This window comes from Anabrus simplex, chromosome 7 (assembly GCF_040414725.1).
Source record: "Anabrus simplex isolate iqAnaSimp1 chromosome 7, ASM4041472v1, whole genome shotgun sequence".
NCBI classification, from domain to species: Eukaryota; Metazoa; Arthropoda; class Insecta; order Orthoptera; family Tettigoniidae; genus Anabrus; species Anabrus simplex.
The window spans coordinates 323,665,797-323,690,800 of record NC_090271.1 but is presented as its reverse complement, the minus strand read 5'-3'; the positions used below and the strand labels follow the sequence as shown (position 1 = coordinate 323,690,800).

Genomic DNA, 25,004 nt, shown 5'->3' with positions numbered 1-25,004 from the left:
ATATTTTTTTAAATTTTCAGACGGACCTAACTGCTAGGTGACGACGACTAGACAATGCTTGACATTGTTCCTCAATAAACTTTTCTTTTATATCAAATGTATTTTCAGCTTTCAAAAGTATGCAAAATTAAAGTATGTAGAACAAGTTTTGATTTTTAATTTCCATTTTACCAAAAGAATGTTTTTTCTCAAGATCATAAAAAATACGACATCATACCAATTATGTAAGCTTTAAGTATCATACCATTCCAGGGTTAATGAATATATTTTGCTTTAAAATCCAGTCTCTAATAATTAGTACAGTTGTCTAACAAGGAAGGATCAGTACACTTCCCTGAAAAGGACTAGTCTTCCATGTTTTCCATTTGCTTTTTTCCCCCAGGAATTTAACAGAGAATCTTCTATTTGGAGAAGATTTCTAATCAGACAGGTAAAGCAATAATCTTTTATGATGCAGCTGAGTTTCTGCAGAAGTAGTGTATGATATACTGCATCATCAGCTGCCTACAGGTCTATGATGACAGCTCCAGTAATATGCATACTATCAAAACTATGTTATACAAGTTTACCACACCCTGAATGCAGCTGCCCCAGTACTGATCAACTAAGGACAAGTCTCTCCAGCACTTTACAGAAAGGTATGGAAAGGAAATATGTCATAAGCTTTTAGGACAATTTTGATCTTTGCCAGACTTGCAGACAGCTATCACAGCTGAAGCAATTTAGTGCCATATACGATCCCCCTCTCATCAGCACTGCATGTACGTGTCGCTTACACTATAAACTACAATAAATGTATTTTCAACATAGCCAACCATAATATATAAAACCTTCCCTCCAAAAATAGGGGAAATGTTGGGTACGAAAGGTCTGAATGGCAGCTTACAGAAGTGCAGAGGTCAGAATTTTTAGAACCAGTCTACAGGAGACTGCATGTCTTTCCAATATTCTACCCTGGCTTAACTACTCTCGCCTTAATATCCATGAATTTAACAACTGAATATCAGGAAAATTACAGAGGAGATAAACAAAAACATGAACACTTTAAGAAAATTCTTTTTTTTATTTCACATTTATATACTGTAGTTAAATATGTCATACAAATTTCAAAACTACATACTATAGCAAATCAAATAAAAATATTTACTGTTCATATACACATTGTCCTGCACTGTTAATCTTGCGTCTTGAAACATCAGTCAATATTCTAAATATCTGAACTCAGACTTTTTAACGTACATAAAACTAAATAACATCATTTCACATTCTACTGTCATACGGAAACAAAGTACATGAAGTAACTGAAATTAAGTACAACATAATGAAGAAATGACGACACAGATACAAAAACTTACCACTGATAACTGGGGCCTCTCTCGGGATGAAATTTGATCGAGAAAATATATTTCCACACTGGATGTTAATTAACCACTCAGGGCATCTTATAAACATGATCAACAACAAAGCACACCCTCCACAGCTGAATAAATTATCAGTTCAAAGTAGAAATTCTTCATTATAAAAGAAGATGATGTCTTTCCACATTTGTGTTCTTGAATGTTGTTCTTTTAGATAAAAAATACGGTACGTATATCACTGCACATAAATTCTCCACAACCCAAAATACAAGACTACTATACATAGCAAAAATCTATTACAATACTGACTGTTGCTTATACATGTTAGTTACTGTGTATGGCTTGTGTACTTCATCAGCACTTTGAACACTTAGACCACACCATTTAAAAGAGCCCCATAGGTCATAAGAATGGAAGATTTTTTTAAAAGAAAAGGAAGAAAACCCACCCATCAAGTCAACTGAATTTCCCACCATTCTAACACACCCTGAGTGTTTTCTGGAAAAGTAATACGTTATGTTCATAAATATTATGCAGTTGGTCAAGGGAAGTACTGCTTAGAGATGAGTCACAACATGCTGCAGACAAGTCGCCGCCCTATCTAAAATCACAAGGAAGTATCATTACAACTGCAACTTAAAGCAAGCAGAAAATACCAATGGAATATTACACTTTACAACACTAGAAGAACATTACTTTCTTTTTACACTTTCAACAATCATACTACTCTGTTAATCTCATCCATTTCCAACAATAAGAACACTCATTCAACCACACACTCATATCTAACAGAAACCTATAAACATGTTATGTCATATCTATTATGAATAGATTCAGTAAAGTATTACATAAAGCTCAAGGCTGAACTTTGTTGAATTACATTAAAAGAATTTTTCTTTTTCTTTCTTTTTTTCTTTTTTTTTTACACATCACAACTACTTACTATTTAAAGTAGTGGTTTGCACTGCCGATATCCAATGGTCATGTACATACAAACTCTTCATGTAGACTATTTGTAGTCTCCTGTAATATCACAACATGTAATATGTTGGAGTATGAACACATAAAGGATGCGACTACAGTGCAATATCAGACGAAGATTACATCATACCTCTTGACTACTAACAGTCGGGGCTTCAACTTGACTTTCCAATTCAATCTTGCCTTGTGCTATTGAATGATCCTCCGCAGAGTTAGAATCATCCCCACAATCGACAACAATAGAGTTGCTGGGAGAATCTTCACTCTATGAAAATAATAGGAGAGGTTATGGTTAAATGTCTGCATATATGAAATCATAAACTACAAGTAATAAGGTTCATCATCAACAGATTCAATTACATGGTAATGAAATCACCTACTCTTACATCAATCTGATCCCAACTTAAATGAAAGTTTCTAGAAATTAAATGAACAAGCACCACGAAGTTTCACAATATAAGATTCTCTCATTCAACAAAAATGAAAAGAGAAAACCTGGAGAGTTTTACATGCCATACTGAAAAAAGAAGAGTCACTGCTACAGCTCTAATGTCTAAATTACATATTATTATTATTATTATTATTATTATTATTATTATTATAACAGTAGTACAAACTCTTCTAGGTTTAGGCAACCCTTCTAATGCCTGAAAGCAGTGAAGTCACATGGAGGCATGCTGAAATGATGTTTACTAAAATTCCATGTTCATTAAAAGATGTCACTAAAGTTGTTTTTGAGTGCCACTTAGGGTCTTGGATTGTGTACAACTTATTACTTCTGTTTAGGGGTCAGCACAAGGATGGCATATGAGTCATTTGTTTGTAAGTTGCCATTATGCCTGTTCATTTCAAACTTGCCAATCAGCACCCAACTCGTCCCCATAAATACTGTACGCTTGAACCTTATGTATCTATCTGGATCGGGGATTGTGCATCGGTAAGTGAGGTTCTTGTCCTTGGAGTCAACAGACTAGCTGAGGCAGCAATAAGGTAGGCATGTATTTGACCTAAAATGTGAACTTACCCGTGTGTGGCGATGGGATGATACCAGCGTTTCCCTCTAGCACGAAACAGTTAGGGTATAACTTACCAATCCGCATTCATCGAGCTAGGGCGCTCTGAGACAGCTCAGTGATCGGCTCAGGAGTCCCCACCACTTGACTAGTCTGTGTGTCTGCCTCTCTCTCTCCTTCTCGCCATAGACCGTTTGCACGTAGAATTTGGAAGGCGATTCAAATGGGAGGAAACGCAAAGTGAATTGAAGGCTTTTTGAACACCATTTTCCATCCTACCTGAAGATGCCATAGGGAGTTGATCATGTTACAGTGCCGCACAATCCTTAAAGATCGATTCTATTCTACAAGAGATCTTATATGATTCTATGAACGTTTGTCCCAGCAATAGTTCCCACAGCTACATGCAGAGGCATGCCGATTTGCTGTAATGTTTGTCTTGACGAATGTTGAGATTAAATATTTTTAATAATAACCTTAACCCCTCAGCGTAGCCATTTTAGGAGCTTCCTACCCCGTGGCCGGATGAGATTTCAACTACGCGCGACTGAAATACATTGATGCACTTAAAGCGTTACTACAAGTATAAGAGTAGCCCGATATTCACGAAATTTTGAATTCCTTATGATAAAACTATGTACATGCAGATAATGACATAATTATTTCACTAGTAATTTAGTTTTATGTGACAGAGTTCAAAGCACTCTTCGAAACAGAGACCCACGTCACACTCTTGGCAGCAGTAAACCGATGTTGTCTTTTTGCCATGTTTTGAACACACGATATAATGTCTCTGAGGTTTGCATTTCTCACCCTCGGGTGATAATTTCACGATAAAATATATTTCCTGCAACCTTGAAACTGTATTATCTGATGCGCGCTGGTCTTGAAGATTTCGTTCCCCGGCCAAGCGAGCTTATTTTCTAAACAACCTTCCTCCAGCTGAACCCTATAAGATAGGCCTAACTGCTCAGTGTTTGTCTCTGTGACTTATCTAGATATTATTAGAGAATTTAGGAATCCGAATTCACTGTTGAAAACTTCCCTTTGACCTGTATAATTATCAACAGTCTTCTACACAAAATTTCCAAGTACTGGTTCCTCCCCATCATCACTCTCATCATTTACCACTGCATCCGCCACAGCCACATCATTTATTTCATTATCACTGCTGCTAACACTGTCACTACTACTTCCGACTAAACTTTCATCTGAATTATACAATATTTCAAGCACATTACTGTCAGTCAAACAACGGCTGAGCGCGGCGCGTCACATGCACTGATGATGCTGCAGCGAGACCGAAAGCAGCAGGACGAAACTGAATGAGGGGAATAACATTTATGACGAAACAAACCAACTCGATACATATTTCAGATAAAAGGTCGAGACATCATCTTTCAAGCGAGATATATACCATGAACAACTGGTTTTCGTATTGTATGCCAGAAAGTAGCACTAACTGATGCCTACACAGAGTGCTCGTGGAGACTTACAAAAACATTACAAGCTGAGAAATAAAGACAATACAATAAATAATTCGCACTCTCAATGTACAAATAGAGCAAAGAACATCACGTGAAAAGACAAACTTCTCAGATCATCATTTCTTTATTTTATTACGTGGGAAAGAATGAAGCAAACAGGCTTTAAAAAAAGCAGAGATTACTAGTGCTCAGACTTACTTGACAAATATTTACCTTGCAAAAACAACTACATTTTAACGATCTTCATTTTTATTTTACAACACTGATAAACCGCAACATTTCTTCTTGGAAACAAAACAATTTGCAAATCCACAACTCCAAAACTCTTCACGCTATAGCCGTAAATGCAAAACCATGTATGAGTCTATACCACGTATAGAGGTCGGCGGCTACGGAAGAAAAGAGGGTCTATACAACGTATAGAGATCGGCGCTGAGGGGTTAATAAGTCATGAATGTCAGTTGCAGTTTTAGAAGCTATATTATGCAACCAATCAGCGCAAAACATTTATCCAAACATAACAAGACTGGTAGCATCTAAGTGTATTTTTAAAAGTCACTTTATGTTAACAGTTTCAACACTATCCCCGTATGGGATACGGGCGCGCTGCTTTCCTGCTTCTGAACGGGGCCTGTATGTGATACGGGCGTGATTTTCTTGTGTGTTTATATCCAGCTGCACGTATCACGTGCGGTTCCCGTCCCTTGGTTGGAGGTAATAGTTCATCTAGTGACCACTAGAATGCAGCAGTTATCGTGAATTTTGAACTGAAACGATAAACAGGGTATTTTCTCCTTGCTGTAACCTCTACCGAAGCACTCGGTGTGCCGTGCGCTGCGCGCGCCAAATCTGTCACGCTGTCAACTGTGTTACTGTGTAAACATGTCTTCACGCCGGCTCAATGATAGTGATATTTTGGATATTTTATCGGAAGAAGCGGGTTCAGAGATGGATGAAAGTGATGACGACCCTGCTTACAAACCGGATAACGTATCAAGCGATAGTTCAGGTAAGATTTTTATTTATTACGTCACTTTGGAACGTAAGTGTTTAGCTGTACTATATTACTCCGAATACAAACGATAGAAATACTTTGTCTACAGAAATTTGGGTTTACTTTTTTCGTTTAGACGAAGAGACGCAGGCTGATGATTCACCTGTGCCGGGAACATCTGTTAGCAGCTAAAGGAGGAGGAGACATCTCAAGGCTGGAACCTACTCCCTCCCCCAGTGTTGACAGGACTTTTGCTCGCCATTTTCCAGAAAAGGTTCCTCCAACGAACAATAAAGTGAATGCTACTCGTTATTGCAAGGTATGCTCAGACAGGGGCAAGAAGGAAAGTGGTAAGCGCGTCAGAAAAGAGAGTAGATGGTGGTGCAAGGAATGCAAAGTAGGACTATGTATAGTCCAATGTTTTCAGGACTACCATATGAAAACAAACTATTCCTAAATAGGTAAATATTTTATTCCACTGCATTTGTGTTTATTTGTGGCCTAAGTAGTCGCATTAAATGATTATTTTTTATTGTTTGAGCAAGCTTATTGGTATAACCTCAGTATAAAAAAAATTTCCGTACTATTTTTTTTCATGTTTTTCATAAGACTAGTATAATTAAATTACATCAGATATTCACTTGTTGATTAACATCTTCATTTTGGATGGTTGACACCTTCATACGGTATAAAAATCAGGCATGTAATATGTTTCGCTGTTCCATAATGTGTTAAAAATTAGCAAAAAGACCCAGTTCACAGCCAGGATCCATGTTAAAATATGGTAGTGTTGAAAGTGTTAAAATGCATATTTATCATGAGAATGTTAGGTGAGACAGTCTTTCCCACGTTGCTGTTTTGGGGTGAACACCTGCATGACCCTGCTGTTAAGTCACTCCGTCATATGTATCTCGCTCAGGGCAGCTACTTGGCTCGCAGGTTAGCTGCCTGGAGTCGCCCTGTGAGCAGTTGTGCTGCGATTAACTTTGTTTTAAATGCAAGGTTCTTGGTTCAGTTAGCTTGTAACGATTCTAGGGTGTCTGCAAACGGGGTACTATGTAATTTAGGATGTATTCATGTTTTACCCTCGTTTCTCTTATTCACCTTGTTTTCTGGTGACTAAACTTTCCTTAAACTCTAAATTTTCTATCCTTGGTCTTTAACTTTCTTGTCTTAGTCACCCCGTAGTATGGCTTATCCTCTGCCACCGGGCTTTCTGCCCCGTTAGATATTATGACAAGTCATATCAACGGATTGAGTGGGTTCAGTATTCCATTCCATTTTGTTCTTGGCCTTTTCTACTTACCTTTTGCTTTTCCCTTTCTTGGTCGTTAATATGAGCTTCGGCTCCTGTTTTCCGGATTCTCCCAATCCACATATTGTGTTCTTGCTCCCCTATTGAGTAAGGGTTGCAAGTGTCAATGGTGTAAAATCTGCTGAGTTTCTAAGTATAATAAGAGGTATCCCAACGTGAACTCTTGGGCCATTCGGCCATTGAAAACTGATATTGTAACTGTAATTCAGGGTTCGAGACCCTCCTGTCATGTCTCCACTTGAGGTTGAAGATTTGATTCCCGTCTGCTATGTTACTACTTAAAGTAGTAACTTTGTTAGTAAAGGCTATGGCCGCCTTTGTCTCCCACAAACAAAAAATTTATGTAGACCCACTGGTCGAGTGAAGATTTACATACAAAGTCTTGTGTTGTAAAATGGGAGCGATTTCTCCCCTGTTAATGAGAAGCTTAATATTGTAAATATCCTCTTCTACATTGTGCTTGTTAAAGGTTGTTGAACTGTTGTTGTTTTTTCGAAAAGGGAGTAGCACATATTTATCACAAGAAAAGTTACCATTGAATACACATTCTAAAAATTTTACCCTTTGTGAGACACTGGGGTGGAGGACTTTCCCCCAACAAAGCGTGTCCCAATGGTTGATAGGGGAAATTCCTATAGATATACAGGACAGGTGTGAATAAGGCTTAGCTAAATAAGCACCTGCAGATCAACCAAGGTGGAGAGAAAATGGTCAGTGGTCTTGATGGTGGACGAGGAAAAACTCCCAACGCGGCAGAAGAATCAGCTCTGCGACTCACAGCCATAATTCTAATGACATAGAGAGCAATCTGTCCCACTAAATGAATATGAAGTGTCTGACTCCATGGCTGATTAGCACACTGGCCTTTGGATGAAGGAATCCCAGATTCATCCATTTTTCATGTTACTTGTGTATTTACAGTACTGGTTAAGTACCAGTGTGCCTAACTTTCCTAGGTAAAATAAACCATCCACTTATCTTCTCACACTGACTTGTGATTGTATTCACCTTACGTTCTCTCTCTCTAAAGCGTGATTTGACACTTGTATGTTCCTTTCCAATACTGGTCTTATAATAATAGGAGAAACATTTATGAAGAATATTCATCCACTTCTTGATGGATGTAGTACTTTCACATGTGTCTCTTGGCATAGGCCAGAGCAAAATGTAGCTTCCACCGAAGTCCCAGTCTTACCCATGGCTGTGACAATATGGAAGCTGCTGGAGAATGGGTGGTGCTGAGTAATGATATTCGGAGAACGACCAGTACGTCTGAGTGTTATGAAAGGTGTTGCTCATGTGGTTAGTAGTGCTGTAATAACAGCTTTTCTCCCGGTGAGGAAAGCAATGGCAAACCACCTGACTCCTCATCTTTTTTTGTATGCCTAATTGTTGAGCTACCATTGTTTTCTTATGGTTTACGTATAACCGCATAGCCTTTGGTGGTGCATTTTGAGGATCCAACCAGCTTCTGGGCTGATGACCAGACAGAGAGATAAATTTTTCCACTTGTCTGTCCCATTTCTGTTAAATTAATGTGAATTATTTATCAAAACAAAACCTGCATTATGAACATCACTTTGGTCTTCATCTAGTTTATCAAAATAAATTAAAACAATTTCTAAAACCTCATTATGTTCCCACAATTTATATTTACCAGTCATTTACATATTTTTCCACTGCTCCTGTCTTAAAGTGCATTCTTACAACACATTGTTTTCTCTCCATTAAGAACTTGATATGATATTTCTTTTGCAGATATTTTGTCCTCCCCTTAACTGCGATGCTGATTTTTAAATCAAGTAACGGAATGGAACAAACAAGTGCAAATCAAGTCATACAGCAAACTCTCAATTATCAAGGCTAATCACCGGACAAATTCGCACAGATAACCAAAAACACGGATAATACAAATTTGAGCATTTTAAAGCATAATGGAACTCTTAATCATACAGAACATACCATTCTGTTTGAAAACGCTATAATGTAAAAATTATCATAATTCAATAACCACTTTTATCAATAAAGTAGGCCAATTTAAAAATTACTTAAGTCTATTGTTGGTAAAACACTCTTGAGGTATAAAAAGTGAATTCTAAGAGTTTCTGTTTGCTATTTTTTAACTGTCTGAACACCAATCCCATATTCATTCATTAATTTCTTCTCATCGTAACCATAAGACCCATCTGTGTCGGTGCGACGTAAAGCCAATAGCAAAAAAAAAAAAAAAAAAAAAAAAAAAAAAAAAAAAAAAAAAATTCTTCTCATTCTCCTTTTTTGAACTTTTCAAAGTTAAAAGCTCTTTCTTTTGCTTCGTAGCCATATCACAGAACACCAACAAACAACTGCTATACACTGCATTGTTTAGTTCTCAAACAAAGCACACTTGCAGCGCTCAGTTCACGTATTCAAAATGCCATGACAAAATGAAGGAAATAAAAATAAAAATACAATAAATCTTTGCAGTGCACGGATAACCCACAAACCGGATAATCTGCAACCCAATAATCGGGAGTTTGCTGTATATACCACAGAGATAGAAACAGTGAAAGCAACACACAACAGATAAACACAGCGACAAGTGCAGGAGGAGGAACACCAAGGAACAAGGACAACCTCCACACCTTTATACACTGCCATCTTCAAACAAACTGGCTTACTCCTCATCAATCTCAATTCTTCTACATCCATATCTTCTCAGCCTGCGATAAGCTCATTTCTGCTTCCCAGCTTCATCATCTTTTCACATTTCTGGTCCTTTACAGATTCAACCATCAAAAGCCAACTTAAATGATATGTCATTGCATAGCATATCAGACACTTACAGTGTTTCACTAACAATCCAGGTACGTGTTTAGATCCCTCTCATTTTGAGAAAAGAATTCATTACTACTAGATTATTTTAATTGCCAAAATAATACAGTTTAAGGCCACTGCTATCGCACAATGATTGTCTGCTCGTTTCCTTCAGTGTTTCTGGTATACACACTGAAATTTTGTAATTTCAATAGAAGTACATGAATTATTTACTGTAGAAAATTTATCATCTGAACTGTGTATAAAGTTCCAAAATTGCTTTTAAAAAAAGGAGAGTTGATAATTTATGTGTATTTACATAATTTTCTCACTCCACAATGTGCCTTTTTAGCAGCCTTAAATTCTGATTGTGCTGGAATATGATAAGATAGAAGGTCTTAATAATTGAGTAACTCCACCTTTACAATACACCAGTTCCATACCTGCCAACTTTTGAAAAGCGCTATCAGTAAAACTCACGCACGACAAAAGAATCTAACGATTTTCGACGTACCACGGCTTGATGAAAATAATAATACTTCTGGGCTACAAAATACAAGAATTCATGCTTTAAACAGGATACTTCAAGGAAATCGTATCTACTTACATCAAAGGCCAATGATTTGTAGATGAATATAACAATCAAGAAATCCATGTTAAACAGCGGCAGGTGTGGTGAATATTAGTTTGGAGCATACATAACAGGACTTCCTTGATAAATTAAGCATATAAGCGATAATTGATAAAGGCTTTACACAATTCAACTCGTTTACCGTAACACAGGAAAGAAATAATATAATACACACTGCAAATCAAACGCTAGTTCGATTAAGTCATAGTTGTGGCCTTTTTAGGTTCCTGCAGAAAGTCTTGAGAAAATGTTTTGTCATAACAAGGACCAGAAATCCTGGTCCTCAAAATACAAATAGACTCCAGAGTTTCATTGGACATGGATGATCTGAACTCTCTTCTATTTTTCTTCGCAAGGCTGAAATCAGGTTCACATTCTGCATTGCTATGGAGTATGGTGAGAATAGACAGCATTACTCTAGAAATTCGGTTATACATAAGAAGTCCATCGGCTCCACGAATTCTTGATATTTGTGCCCAACTGGAATCGCTCGCATCATCGTGATTTGCAACCAAAGTGTCATCAAGCTGAACTCACTCACCACCTCATCTGTAGTTTCATTCTGTTCCATGCATAACATGACAGGAAAGCTCTCCAAGAATAAAACAAATGGAAAAAAACTGTGTCTCTTAAATTTTGTCAAACCTAGCAACTTGAGCATGCTTTAACACAATTAGGCAGTACAAAAATAGTTTCTCACTGATGAAAAGAAAAGGGATTTATCTGTATCCTGGAGATCATTCACAATGTTGGAAGTCTGAATGCAAATAACCAACTCACCATCACCTAATCGTTGCGACCAGCATGTGCAATATTAATATCAAACCCACATACCATGCAAAAGGCAAAATTTTCTCCCTTTCTTCATTTTAGTATGCACGTAAAATCAACAGAATATGATTCTTTAAATGTCTGGAAGTACTGTTTCTTGCTGGATTTATTCATGATAATCTACAATAGGAATATAGCGTATGAAAATGTCCGAGAACAAACTGAAACATCGAAAGGAACCTGGACCACTGTACATCATATAAAATTATAACAAACGCTTTAATGGAGCGATTATCGAATTTTGTTTCAAATGTTTGTCCGCGAAGTCGTAAAATGACACCGTCCATCCGTAAAACCATAAAATGGTGCAATTTCCGTAAATTTTACGGATAAACCATAAAAGTTGGCAGGTATGCAGTTCATGTTGTTAAACCTGTTTAACCAGACAGATACATATTTAGTTTCCAACTTGAGATGACATCGACCTAATTTCAAGATTTAACTCCGATTTTAGAACACTGTGATCATCATATTAATTTTAACTTTGAGTATCAGAACTCAATGGAACTTTCATCCTCCAGTAATTGGTCTTCAAGACAATTTTTAACAACATGAACTGTTTTTAAAACTGTGTTTACATTTGACAGACTGAGTCATCTCGACTTTCTTAACATTTTAAGGATGTCAATGTTTTTTTAGAATTAATAATATCATGTGTTTATCTTACAATATTTTTAGGCTGAAGATGTCTCACAAGGAAGAGACAAAAGATGTCCCTTTTTAAAAATAAATTAAAAAGGAATGACAGTGTACTGTATTGTAAAAGTGGGGTTACTCAATTATTAAGACCTTCTGTCTTGTTGAGGCTGACAATACGGATTAATTAAGAAATTTATTTCTTCTGAAATTTGATATCGTAACCTTTACATGACGGTCAAAGACCTAACCAACTACATTACAAACAGCTCTCAAATGAGTATACAAATAATAGCAAATATGATGGGAAATGACAACTTACCAAATTAGAGTTTTCTTCTCCCAGTTTCACTTTCTTACTGAGGTCATCTGAGGCAGAGCTTGAGTGTCTCTTCCTTGGATTGTTAGTGGCGTTCTCGATAGCTGCTGCAATAGCAGCAGTATTAGCCCCATTTCGCTGCTGTGGAGGAGTACTAGTAGGTGTTGTACTTGTCTACAAAAAAGTAGGGGGAAAAAGAAGCAAACAAATAAAACAAATTAGATATGAAATGTAATGATTCTGTAAAATATTTCAGAAATAAATACCCATATATTCTATAAAATGTTAAAAAAATATAACAAAATATTTTCTTCAAAAAGTGAGCTATTTCAAATGTTTTCTCACAGAAGTATAAATAATAGTGAAGATAATATAAAGAGGGTAGTAACATTTTAACAGATATTCACCTTTTTGTCCCTCTTCAATAAACTTGGAGATAAATACAAATGCAACTGTTTCCTGTAAATAAATAAAAAAAGTGTAATAAATCCAATGTTATCTATCACCTTAAAAACAGCTGTCCAAATTTTAACGAATCAACATACCTCTTCACATGCTTGGCCTCTATTCTCATTCCATCTTTCAGCATCTTTATCTGTGCAGCTTGTCTATGGACTGGAAACAAGAGTACATCAGCATTTTACATTCAACATTTCCAGCCACTCTAAAGGGAGATTTGTCTCAAAGAATAAATAATTCACACAAAATTTACAGTAAAAATATTTGTAATTAATCGTGACAGATACAATAAATTGAAAGAAGACAAAAACAACTATCGAAGAGATCTGGAATAACAATATACCAAATTTATTATTAAATCATAACAATATTGTTCAAAGGAAATTTAGCACAAATTTCCAGTAAGCACATTTCGAACACACAAGCATCGCTTCCAATTACCAGAGTACAAAAATAAATGGCAGGCAAAAGTATAGTGCTGAGTACAGAGGAGAATGCAGTGTTGTTCTCATTTCTTATTCATTTACTGAACCATAAGTAGAATAAAATAAGCATATCCAATTGCTTTTCTGCTATTTTTATTTGCTACACTTTTGATCTTCTGTACCACCTGGTAATCACATTTGGAATGTACACTAACGAAAGAATAATGAAAAAAATCTTTAATTAATCACCACCACCACTGGCATAGATGCCTCAGTGAATTTCAGACAATGAGCTTCAAGACCATTCTCCATCCACATCAAGATATTTGGATTCTTGAAGAGGATTTATACTGTACTTCCATTCACCAAGATGTACAACATGACCTGTTAAAAGAAACCAAGTGGTACATCTGCTTACTTTGAACATAATACAAATTGCCCAGCTAGTATTCTCAAGCAGTGAAAACGGAACATTAAAACCAACATGTAAGCTGCATGAGGGAATCTCTTAAAGTCCTATAGAAGGTAGTTAAGAAGTGAAATAATAATTATTATTATCATAGGTCCTAGGGTCCTTAAAAATACCTGAACAATTTGAATATAAGAGAAATTTAAAATAGAAAAAAAGAAAATTATTTATAAATCTAAGAAGTTTTACTATTGGAAAATCATTCTCTAAAGGTATCAAAACTGTATATCTTTTTTGGTCAATATGTTCAACAATTTTGTATTCACTCTGTTCAAAATGATACATCTAGTTTCTTAAAAATTTCCCAGAAATTGTGATGCAAATTGATAATGTCAAGGAGTATGAACAAATTGTGATGAATTGAATTTGCTCTAAAGCAGTAAGACTAGGGACCAAAGGTTTTTTAAATTTTTATTTCCAAAGTAAGGAAAGGAGAGGCATATATCCAGAATGTTGTGTCCTTGTAAATTACAGGAACTTATTTTTAACACATCTTTACAATTCAAATTAAATTTTGCATTATATGTAATCACACACCTGGGGGAGGATATTTTAACAAGAAGACAAGGCATGTTCCACTATTGCCACTTCAGTTGGCTTCATGTTTCGAATGCTTTTGCTGGCGAGACCTAGCGTTTACACTATGTCTCTAGTATGTATTTACTGCAGATGTGAGAAATAAATTTTAAGAACTGTTGTAGTAGCTAGATTTTCTGAACAGCTGGTATGATGGCTTTATGAGTTAAACATTACAATTGTTGAGGTGACACTCAAGATCAAATCTTGTCCTTCCAAAAATGACACAATCAAACAGTAAATGGTCCACTGTTTGAGAAGATTCCCAAAAGCACAGATAGTTGTCTGCAGTATTAATTTTAAAGTGTTCAAAGTAGCACTTAAACTTTCCACAGCCAGAAAGAAACTGAGCGAGAATGAATTCAAGCACTAATGTTTTGCACTGCAAGCCGGCTATATACTGTATATTGGGAAAGAATAGTTCTCTTATGAGAGACCCCTTTGTACTTGAGGTCTAGAGATTGTTCCTCTTATTTATTAGATATGTTTTAGTTTGGGCTTTTGCATAGCTTGGGGGCGATTTATTGTAGATAACATCTATACTCCATGAGGCTGCTTTTGTGAGGAAATCTGCCTATTTCCAGGGGAACCCATGATCTAAGATCCAGGAAAGACAGATGTAGGGACACTGCTGTACTGTAGATCTTATAGTAGCAGCTATTGGGTAGACATTGTGCTTGTCGTTGACTGACTTTAATGCAGACTGCGACACTGAGTATGCGAACACTACCGTTGTGTTCACACTACTCCAAAGCAGATCTGATGGTCCATAGCTCAGACAGGAATACTGAGCAGTTGGATGACAATTTATAATGGGCTGAAAACACTTCACTGTTGTTCTCATAGACCAAGGATGCAAATCCCACTTTGTCAGATTCAGCTATATTAGGTGTGTGACAGCCACATATGTAAATTCAGTAGTCATGGTTGAGTGAGCAGTTATTGTGAATGTAAGTCTTGAAGAGACTAGGATGACCGGATTCCAGGAAGTGACAGTGTTTCTCCAAAGTTCTTACGAGAATTGGTGCAGGAGATGTTTTTCTTCATTAATGTAAGTTAGGCTATTCCGATGCCAGATAAGAACGGGGGCTCTATTCCAGTGATGACAAGTGCTGCTTGTGTATTTTACAATAGGTACAAGAAATTTGAAGGACGATTCCCCTCTCAATCAGCATAAGGTTTTCCACAGCGCACTGCTTTCAGAGTGTAGAACAAAATAAGAAGCACAATACAGTATCAGTGAAACAAAGACTGTGTAGTATATAATGCAGAGTACTTCTGAGTTTAGTCCCCACGACAGCCTGCATGCAATGGCGATGCCTAGAAGAAATTTATCTGATTTAAGCCTAGTGCTGGACAGACAACTTTCAGGACAAAAGTTGTCTGTCCAGCAGGACTCCCAGATATGAAAATTAATCTGCTAGCAAGATTTCTTGTCCGGCCATCGTGAGTTACGGCTTCATCAGTTTTCTTCTTGTGACAACCATGGCCTCTGTTTCAGACACATTAAATTGCAGCTTGTTTTTTTTTAAACCCTAGTTGAATAGAATACCTAACGCTGTGTTTGCTCCAGTACTTAAATCAGGATCAGTGCCAGCTTCAATTCACAAAATAAGCAACAATCTTGCAATCTGTGGGAGGAGGTACTTTAAGAACGTCGTCATACAAGATATTCCAAAATCCTGGTCTGCAGGGGTATCCTCTGTTGATGTATTTAGTTGAAATTGCTGTTCTGATTTGAAATTTCACTTTTCTGTTGCTGAAGTACGCTTGAGTGATTTGGCACAGATTGCAAGGGCATTGCTTTTCCTTTGGCTGATATAAAATTTCAGCCACCAGGTGAAGTCAAATGCAACTGTTACATCCAAAGAGATTAACAAGCTTATTTTTCACCGTGATATGTTGTACCTAATCCATTCAGTCACATGCAGAACAGCATCTTCAGTAAATTTTTGTTTGGTAAAGCCATACTGATATTAGGATAACAGGCCATGATGGTGCATGTGGTACATAATTCCAGAATCTTTCCTAAAACTGGCAGGAGGTAGACAGGTCTGAAAGACTTAGCTGTACATTTTTTTTAAGGTGCTTTCTTTAGGAATTACTTTCACTGCTGCAATTTTCCATGAGGTAGAAAAGTAGTTCAAAGAGAGGCACTTATTGAACAGTTTAAATGAATAAGGATGGAAGATAGAAGTGAATTCTTATAGTTTTGTTGCAAAAAGGTGCACTCAACTTCTTGATGAGAGAACAATACATCACCAACAGTGTCACGGGGGATATTGGATGAAATGCTCACTGCTCTTTGTGCTTCTGTATCCTTTGCATATAAGAGTATTAGCAGTATTGGAAAAGATTTTAGTATATCCATGTTGTCTCTATTGAGGTTAAGTTATTGAATTTTTTTTGTTTTCCTGGTGTGTTTCTGTCCAAAATCCCAAGGATCGGAACAGAATTCTTTCCAGCTTTCTGATTTTCTTTTAAGGATTAAATATTTGTTTCTCCGTGGCTCAGGTGGCAGCATGTTGGCCTCGTACTGCTGGGTTCCGTGGTTCAAATCCCAGTCACTCCATGTAAGATTTGTGCTGGACAAAACGGAGGCGGGACAGGTTTTGCTCCGGGTACTCCGGTTTCCCCCGTCATCTTTCATTCCAGCAACACTCTCCAATAACATTTCAATTCATCTGTCAGTCATTAATCACTGCCCCAGAGAACTGCAACAGGCTTTGGCAGCTGGCAGAATTCCAATCCTCGCCGCTAGATGGGGACTTCATTCATTCCATTCCTGACCCAGTCAAATGACTGGAAACAGGCTGTGGAGTTTCATTCATCTTCGACTGCTAGATAAATTTCATGAAATCTCTGACAAACGTAAGGGCTCGGCTTTGTTTAAATTGCCGATGACAGGCCAGTATGTGCTTTCGCATAACTGTGAGTTCTTTATTCCATCAGAAGTTCTTACACAGTTTTGGGGAAATTTTAGTAGATTTACTTCTGCCAGTTTGTTTATGGCATCAGTTAATTTCTCTACTACATTGTCTAACTCGGTAGAAGTGTTACTATTTCTTCTGCTATCCTCTGTAGGTTTCTTTTGGCAGCCTGTTGGAAGCGAAATAATTTTATATTTCTTGTTCTACAGGTCCTGGTCAAGTAATTATTTGCACTTATTGGTGGTATATCTATAGTTGATTTTAATACCATTATAATTAGCGTGGTCGGAACGTGTTGGTACGTCACTTAAATCCCGATCATAAATCAAGAGGAAGAACAACTTGATTTCATACATTTACATCTAAATTAGAGTTGCAAAAGTCATAGAAAAGTCTGCCCAGTGCATCCTCAAGAAGACAACTGTACGTCCCATGTTTAGCTTCAAAACCCCCAGTTATTAGGAATGGTGTTCCATTTAACTTCTTACCTATCTATTGAAGACATTCACATCTTTGTCAATATCTCGTTTTGAATCGAAGTTGCATATGTAGAGGTCATGTTGGTGCATATGGCACCGTCAGCAGTGCAGTATTATGAGAATAAGACCACGTTTATCAATTTTGTTTTGATTGCAGCCAAATCCATTCTCTAGGTGTGTTCGATTCTGGTGCACGGACGTGGAAGCTTGTCCAAAACCTAAAACTATTATTTCTCACCTTTGGATCTTCAACACATGAAATAGTTCTTTCATTACGCTCAAAATTAAAAACGAGTCTTTGAGTAGGCACAACTAAATTGTACAAATTTTGTTGGTAGTCTAGGAGTTCAGACATAGCTAATTTCATAGTTTATAATAATGAGCCTTTTCTGACATACTGGACAATTTATTGCAGCAGGATGCTGAAAAATGTAATTCTTGTTAATGCTTAATCATTTACATTGTATGTGAGCAATGAGAACAGCACTGTTGCTTATGACAATTTATACAGAAATGTCTGTAGCCCACACAATTATAGCAGCAGATCATGGAAACATGTTTAATCAAGTATCCTACATAGAGCTTTTCACAGTTCTGCAGTGCCCGGTATATTGCAGGACTGACTTCCGCTATAGCATAGTTCATGCTGCCATCTCCTGACATCCTCATGAAACATAGTGCTATGCCGTTGGGATTAGCACTTGACAAATGGATTACGTTCCACTATGGACAGAATTATTTCATTTTCAGGGAAGTTAACCTCTATTCCATGGATGATAATTTGAGGTTCCTTTTTGCATGGTATTTTTGCTTTCATGTGAGGATTATTTGTCTCAAATATGTTCACCATTGTCTTGTATTCATCTTTATTTTTTAAGTCAAGCCTTACCTCCTTGTTACATATTTTCTTGATTCTGTTTACCCTACTTTCACTGAATTTGCCTTTGTAGGGGACTGAAATAATTTTAGTGTCTGTTGGGAGTCCTTCAATTCATTGTGATTTTTTTTGGAAATACTACAACCATATGTTTGGTTGAAACTGTTGTGGCAAAATCCTTTGACCTCAATTGCACTGCCTCAGGGTAAGTTGCTTGTTGCTTACCTGACTCTATTGCATTGGCCAACCTCTTAATCTCGTCCCTGAAGGTGTCCAGTCTTTTTTTTATCACTTCTACAGAAGGTAACACTTCTTCACATCAACCTCTATTCATGCGTTTGTCTGATTTTGAAACACTCTTTATAAGGTTTACTTTATTTTCCACACATTGATACAATTCATTTACATTCACTGCCATCTCGATGACATCTATGTCTTCCAATATGGGGTAGAATAAATTTGATACTTTCATTGACCTGTCTCAGCCTTGGCTTTGACAATATGAAAGTGACAGGTTTGAGCGATGCTAGTAATGCCATTCCTTATGCAGCTAGTCCCTGTTATTAATGGTATGAAAATATTGCTACTAGGATCAGTTTGGCGAGTATATTTCAGTGCTCATATAGAGTGAGGGATATGATACTGCTGTTAGTCATTTGCCCATCAGATGGAGATGTAAAGCTTCGAGCAGACCCCTTAGTGTTATTCGACAGGTGTACGCTACGTGCCGACACCAGGTTTCACCCTCTCCCTACCTCATCATCATCAGGCCACATCCAGACAAGCAGGTTGTCCAAGAGGAAGATCTGCACCAGGCGAGCCAAACATCTCCTCGGACACTCCCAGCACTAAAAGCGATATGGTAAGTAAAGTTGGCAGAATGATATGTAAAGGCAACTTCCAGCTTGGTGAGGAAAGCAACAGGAATAAACCTCACTCCTCATTTCCCTTGTACACCTCTTCAGCATCTATGACATGATGGTAGAACTGCTGAGGATCTGACCAGCCTTTAGGCTGATTGCTCAACATACATTAATTTTCCGAAACAAGAATGCTAAAGGATGCGTATGTCTAAGTAATGTTCACTTCACTACGAGGGCAAGAAAGTCTTTACACTCAAGCAGTAATATCAGCATTTTATCCACATTTTAAGTCTAAATATTGATTTTTCTAGCATTGTACCAGGTTGTATTAATAATTAACATCTTTCCCTTTGTAATCTTGTCCCCAGTTCACATACAAGACATTTTTCATATCTGAGAGTGAACAATAATACAAATTTCTACCCAATACATGGGTCTGGTGAAGAGAACTGATATAAAAAGTAGCCATTTTACTCACAAGATCTGGTATAAATGGCAGGAGACACCCAGTATCATCCTGGTAAGGGCTGAAGTCCCAGTGAATCTAGGTCAAAACAGGGCTGCTAAGCATCTAGTTTGCTTATGTAAACAGGTGCTGCAAGGTCTTTCCTCGGGGGTAGCAGCAAAACAAAATAAAATTGTATACCCTTTCAAAATATACCACAAAATTAGTCTTCACTCAAGAAGAGACAAAAAATTTAAAAAATGAAAGAGCAATTAAACTTAGGCTGAGATCATTTGGATATAATGGATGAATAAATGAAAGGAGAATGCTGAAGTCCATTACAGAATTACAAGTGAATGGAAAGAGTAAGGTCATAATAAATTTATTATACAACATCTGGGTAAAGAGAACTTATTTTCCTTATAAATAAACTTATTACTGAAGTCTTTTTAATGTATCTAGTATAGAACTCAAAAGAATCTCACAAGCAGAGTATCAACTTTCCTCACTGGACCCCTCTGGTACATCTTTGCAGATGTCTTGCCTCAAGGGATCCACTTTTTATCTATCTATCTATCTGAGTACAACAGAAAACTTTTGATGCAATACTAGATAATCACTCTTTAAAGAAGGAAATTCACAGCACTTATTGCATCTCTGTCTTCCCTGCCAACCTAGATCCTTCAGATGCTGGGGTATTACCAAGAGCACGCAAACACTATAAAGTATAACAAATTTACAGCAATGAGCTCTCACATTCCTGATTTAAATCACTGTTTTTCTACAATTAACCAGGACTTTACTATATTCGTGTGGTTAATGTATATGAGAATGAATGTATAAGAGAATATTTTCATCCATTTGAACCACAGATTTAATCTCAATTATGTTAATGAAATTAAGGGTAACTACAACATTCTTTTTGAAGAAATAATTACATTTTTCCTCTCATCTAATAAAACAGCAAGAGTATAAAAGATACTACAGACTTCCCCTCCCCACACCTTAGCCACATCCGACCACCAAACAGGGCCAAATCCCCATGTCCAACAGTTTGCACCCATGACCCCACAAGTGGGAAAAGCAAAAGAAGAAGAAGATTCTTTTCTGAACATCATCATGTATTGAAAAGGTGGATACCTTCTCTTTTACTTAACATCAATATCTCAAGAACAGGACGATGAGTACAGCGACTAACAGAACCACTGAAGGTGACTGTGTTTCTAAACAGAAGCAACATTTTCATTCTGGATAGTGCATCTCGTCATACAGAGAAATCCGTATAATAACAACAACAATAATCTGAAGACTAAGGTTCCAACATCATCTTCATAAAAATCATGAAGACTGAATGAAAGTGAATAAAATAAAAAGAACACATTAAGTGAAATGTTTAAAAAAAAAATAGAACATAGCAAACACTTGGAAGAATTCTGAAGGACTTGACAGATAATACTTAACACCTTGAGTGAGACACGAGACCAACGTTGATTCACAGGGTTTAATGTCATTTAGGCTGCGTGAGTTTGCTATTTATTGTTTTCAGATTGTCCCATTCATACAAAATAACTAAATATTGATCAGACTGTATAGTGGTATTCATTATTCATTGCTTCAAATCAGGGTCTATAGATGAACTGGAAACAAAAATTCCATGAAACTTTCTAGAAAAAAATAACTATCTTGTTCACAATCACACCACAGATCGGTCCACTTTTTATATATGAATTCAAAGTATAAAAAAGGACACAAACTGGGTGTTGTTCACAATTACTTCACAAATATGTGCACTTTGAAGGAGTCCAAACAGGAGAATTTTTCACAGGCTGGGCATATGAATTTAGACTTTGAAGTTTTCTTCATAGCATATTGTCATCCTGATTACCGATGGATCCCTTCATAACACTTATTGCATCTCGATCTTTCCTGCCAGCCTGCCTGCCTGTTGTTCTGGTACTTGTGCGGGAATGTCAAGATCTTTGATACCGGTACCTGTTAGCCGTTCAACAATGTTTTCTTTTAACTGTGTAATAGACATACTCCCATTCCAAAGTTGAGTATAAATATGGATGGTATTTACTATACTTGTGCCAATAAATATCCCCATAGCTAATTTTCTGTACCAATTTACTTACCATCTCAGGATGTACTGTACTATAACTCTTTTCCTGATCAGATAAATCAATGTATGGTGCGCATTTGTTATACTCTACAACGGTGGGAGGGAAAAGTCTTTGTTTTGAGGATTTGTGGATCATGTTCAAGTGTGGTGAATTCGTTGCATTCGATGAACTTGGAGGTGTTGAGTTATCTTTGACATGTAGTTATTTTTGGAATAGACGAAATCTGCTGATTTACACTACTGGATGCACTAGAAAGAGTGTGGTCTACATTATCCATTTTTACAGCCGACTTCTTATAATTCTGACTTTACTTTTTTTTTTTTTTTCTTTGCGGTTGCTTGTCCTCATCACAGGGTCTACATTTGAAAAAGGCTGATATGCAAAATACAAGGTCTGCAATTAAGTCTTATTCTGACAGAAGTTCTTGCCACAGTTTATTTATATGGTCTTATGCCTCTTCATAGCTTCTTGTCACAATGATATAGCAAACAAATAACTGCACACCTATCTGAACATTACTTTCAATAGCAAGAAGCACAGTACTTTGCAAAGTTGAACACACACAAGCAAGCAGAAATGCTTGAGTCAGAGCCAGACACTATTGTCAATAGGAGGAAGTAGAAGGGGGAGCGAGCACCATGGAAATTTCCACGTACAGTTCGGTAAAGGCAAGCAGGTCAGGAAGGCGGTAAGTGTGCCCCCTTGACCTATTGGTCTCACGCAGCCTTTACAGCTAGAAGGTAGTGTCAGTGGCCTTGTGAGACCAATGTGTAATTAAGTTGTAAGGATCATTCACATCACCACTTTTGTAAACAAGCACTGTTCGAGCTTTCTTAAATTTGATGGAACAAGCATTTATTTATATAATCCGCTTATTTCCAAAGACGACGTGATTCAGGCAACTCGGAAGATCTCGATGGGCACCACCAGTGGTCCTGATCATGTAATCATCTCCAAATTATTCGGCCTCGATCCACGTTCAGGGGAAACACGAAAGTGGTCGGATAATAACCAAAATATTTTGTTCGTCACTTCTCCTTGCATTGCAGCAGTATAGTACAGTGACACAATCCATGGCTATCTTTGAACAAGTGAGTTAATGTGGTGGCTCAGTAAAATAATCAGGTCTTGTCTCTGTTGTAAATCTCATCCAGACTGTAACTATCTAGCAATTCCAGAATTTTGCTTAATCTCCATTGTTCAGCTCCGGTCAAATCAGCGTTCACTTTTTTTCCATGAGCTTTCCTGAATTTGATGTCATGCCTCCGCTTCCACCAAGCTAGCCAATCATCTGTAGCTGCAAAGTCTTTGTCATCCATTTTCCTCACAAGTTCCTCAGATGTGATTTTTCAACATTGGGCCTCTGATACGAACACCTCGTCAAGTTACTGCAGTAAACCATAGATTTAAAAAATTTTTTTTTTTTTACTAGTTGCTTTTATGTCGTACCGACACAGATAGGTCTTATGGCGACGATGGGACAAGAAAGGGCTAGGAGTTGGAAGGAAGCGGCCGTGGCCTTAAGGTACAGCCCCAGCATTTGCCTGGTGTGAAAATGGGAAACTACGGAAAACCATTTTCAGGGCTGCCGACAGTGGGGTTCGAACCTACTACCTCCCGAATATTGGATACTGGCCGCACTTAAGCGACTGCAGCTATCGAGCTTGGTGAAACCCTAGACTAAGGGCTGCATCTTACCTTCTCTTTTCTGTTTCCTTCCCACTGCTCGACTGCCCTTTTCTGTACCAATGCATTATTTACGCAAGTTCACTTCATTTACTTTAAAATGTGAGATTGTATCTTTGGAGATGCCGTGAATTTGACAAGTTCCCGAACTAGGGTGTTGGCCGAATGGGTTTTGATTTTGTAAAAAACAGCAACTTTTTTGCATGAAAACAAACCTATCCGTAACATTTTACTCGTAGTGTGATTAAGACTCCACTCAAATATTAATCTGGCAACAATGACATGAAGACAAAGGCAAGTGTTGAGCTCAGCACCAATGCTCAGATGTTTATACGTAATCTATCCTTGAACTTTGTTTATGAAGAGCAGACACCCTTTAACCTTTCTTGTCTCTGTAAACCGAAGTGGCATACCATCTAAATGAAATGAATCTCAATTGGATTGGTATGATTGTTTTTATGTATTTGTCTCAACTAAACAGCTATCTCCCAAATAAGACAACTCTCAAATGCAGCTCTGACTGTACTTCGTCCTTGCAGCAGCCTTCTTATGGAGGAAGTTGTAATAAATAAATTTACACTGTTCTGTTTTTGTATTATTCTTTCACATTTCATCTTTAATAACTGGAAAAGTGGTGTGCTGCCATGCTCTAATACCATAATATCAGCTCCCTCTGTGGACCAGTGGTAGAGTGACTGCTTCTAGGCTCCAAGACAGCGGGTTCAAACCCGGCAGAGGTAGTTGGATTTTTGAAGGGCATAGAAAGTCAGTTCAACACTCCATGTGATACAAGATCACTGGTGACACCCTTGATGTTCACCAGACAAAATTCATTAACCCCTCAGCGTCGCAACCATTTTAGGAGTTTCCTACCCCGCGGCCGGATGAGATTTCTACTACGCGCGACTGAAATACATTGATGCACTTAAAGCGTTACTACAAGTATAAGAGTAGCCCGATATTCACGAAATTTTGAATTCCTTATGATAGAACTATGTACATGCAGATAATGACATAATTATTTCACATTATCTTAGTAATTTAGTTTCATGTGATAGAGTTCAAAGCACTCTACGAGACGGACACCCACGTCACACTCCTGGCAGCAGTACACCGACGTCGTCTTTTCTCTGTGTTTTGAACACACGATACAACGTCTCTGAGGTTTGTATTTCTCACCCTTGTGTGATAATTTCATGATAAAATGTCTTTCCTGCAACCTTGGAACTGTATTATCTGATGTGTGCCGGCCTTGAATATTTCGTTTCCCGGCCGAGCGAGCTTATTATGTAAAGAAACCTTCCTCCAGCT

The 25,004-nt window shown here is 37.4% G+C and overlaps 1 protein-coding gene across 4 annotated transcripts in view; it reads right to left on the bottom strand.

The window, feature by feature from the left end:
* Positions 1–1,043: 1,043 nt before the first annotated feature.
* Positions 1,044–25,004, bottom strand: part of hrg (hiiragi) — a 210,618-nt gene continuing 186,657 nt past the window's right edge. For 3 of the 4 annotated variants that reach the window (XM_067151793.2, XM_067151796.2, XM_067151795.2), the window contains exons 11-15: positions 12,907–12,976; positions 12,769–12,820; positions 12,365–12,535; positions 2,470–2,604; positions 1,044–2,381 (exon numbers count right to left, since the gene is read on the bottom strand). In XM_067151793.2, the coding sequence (XP_067007894.2) occupies positions 2,340–2,381; positions 2,470–2,604; positions 12,365–12,535; positions 12,769–12,820; positions 12,907–12,976 (470 nt within the window). In that variant the 3' untranslated portion in view covers positions 1,044–2,339. The remainder of the gene's footprint in view (positions 2,382–2,469; positions 2,605–12,364; positions 12,536–12,768; positions 12,821–12,906; positions 12,977–25,004) is intronic. The other variant, XM_067151794.2, reaches the window with a different exon arrangement.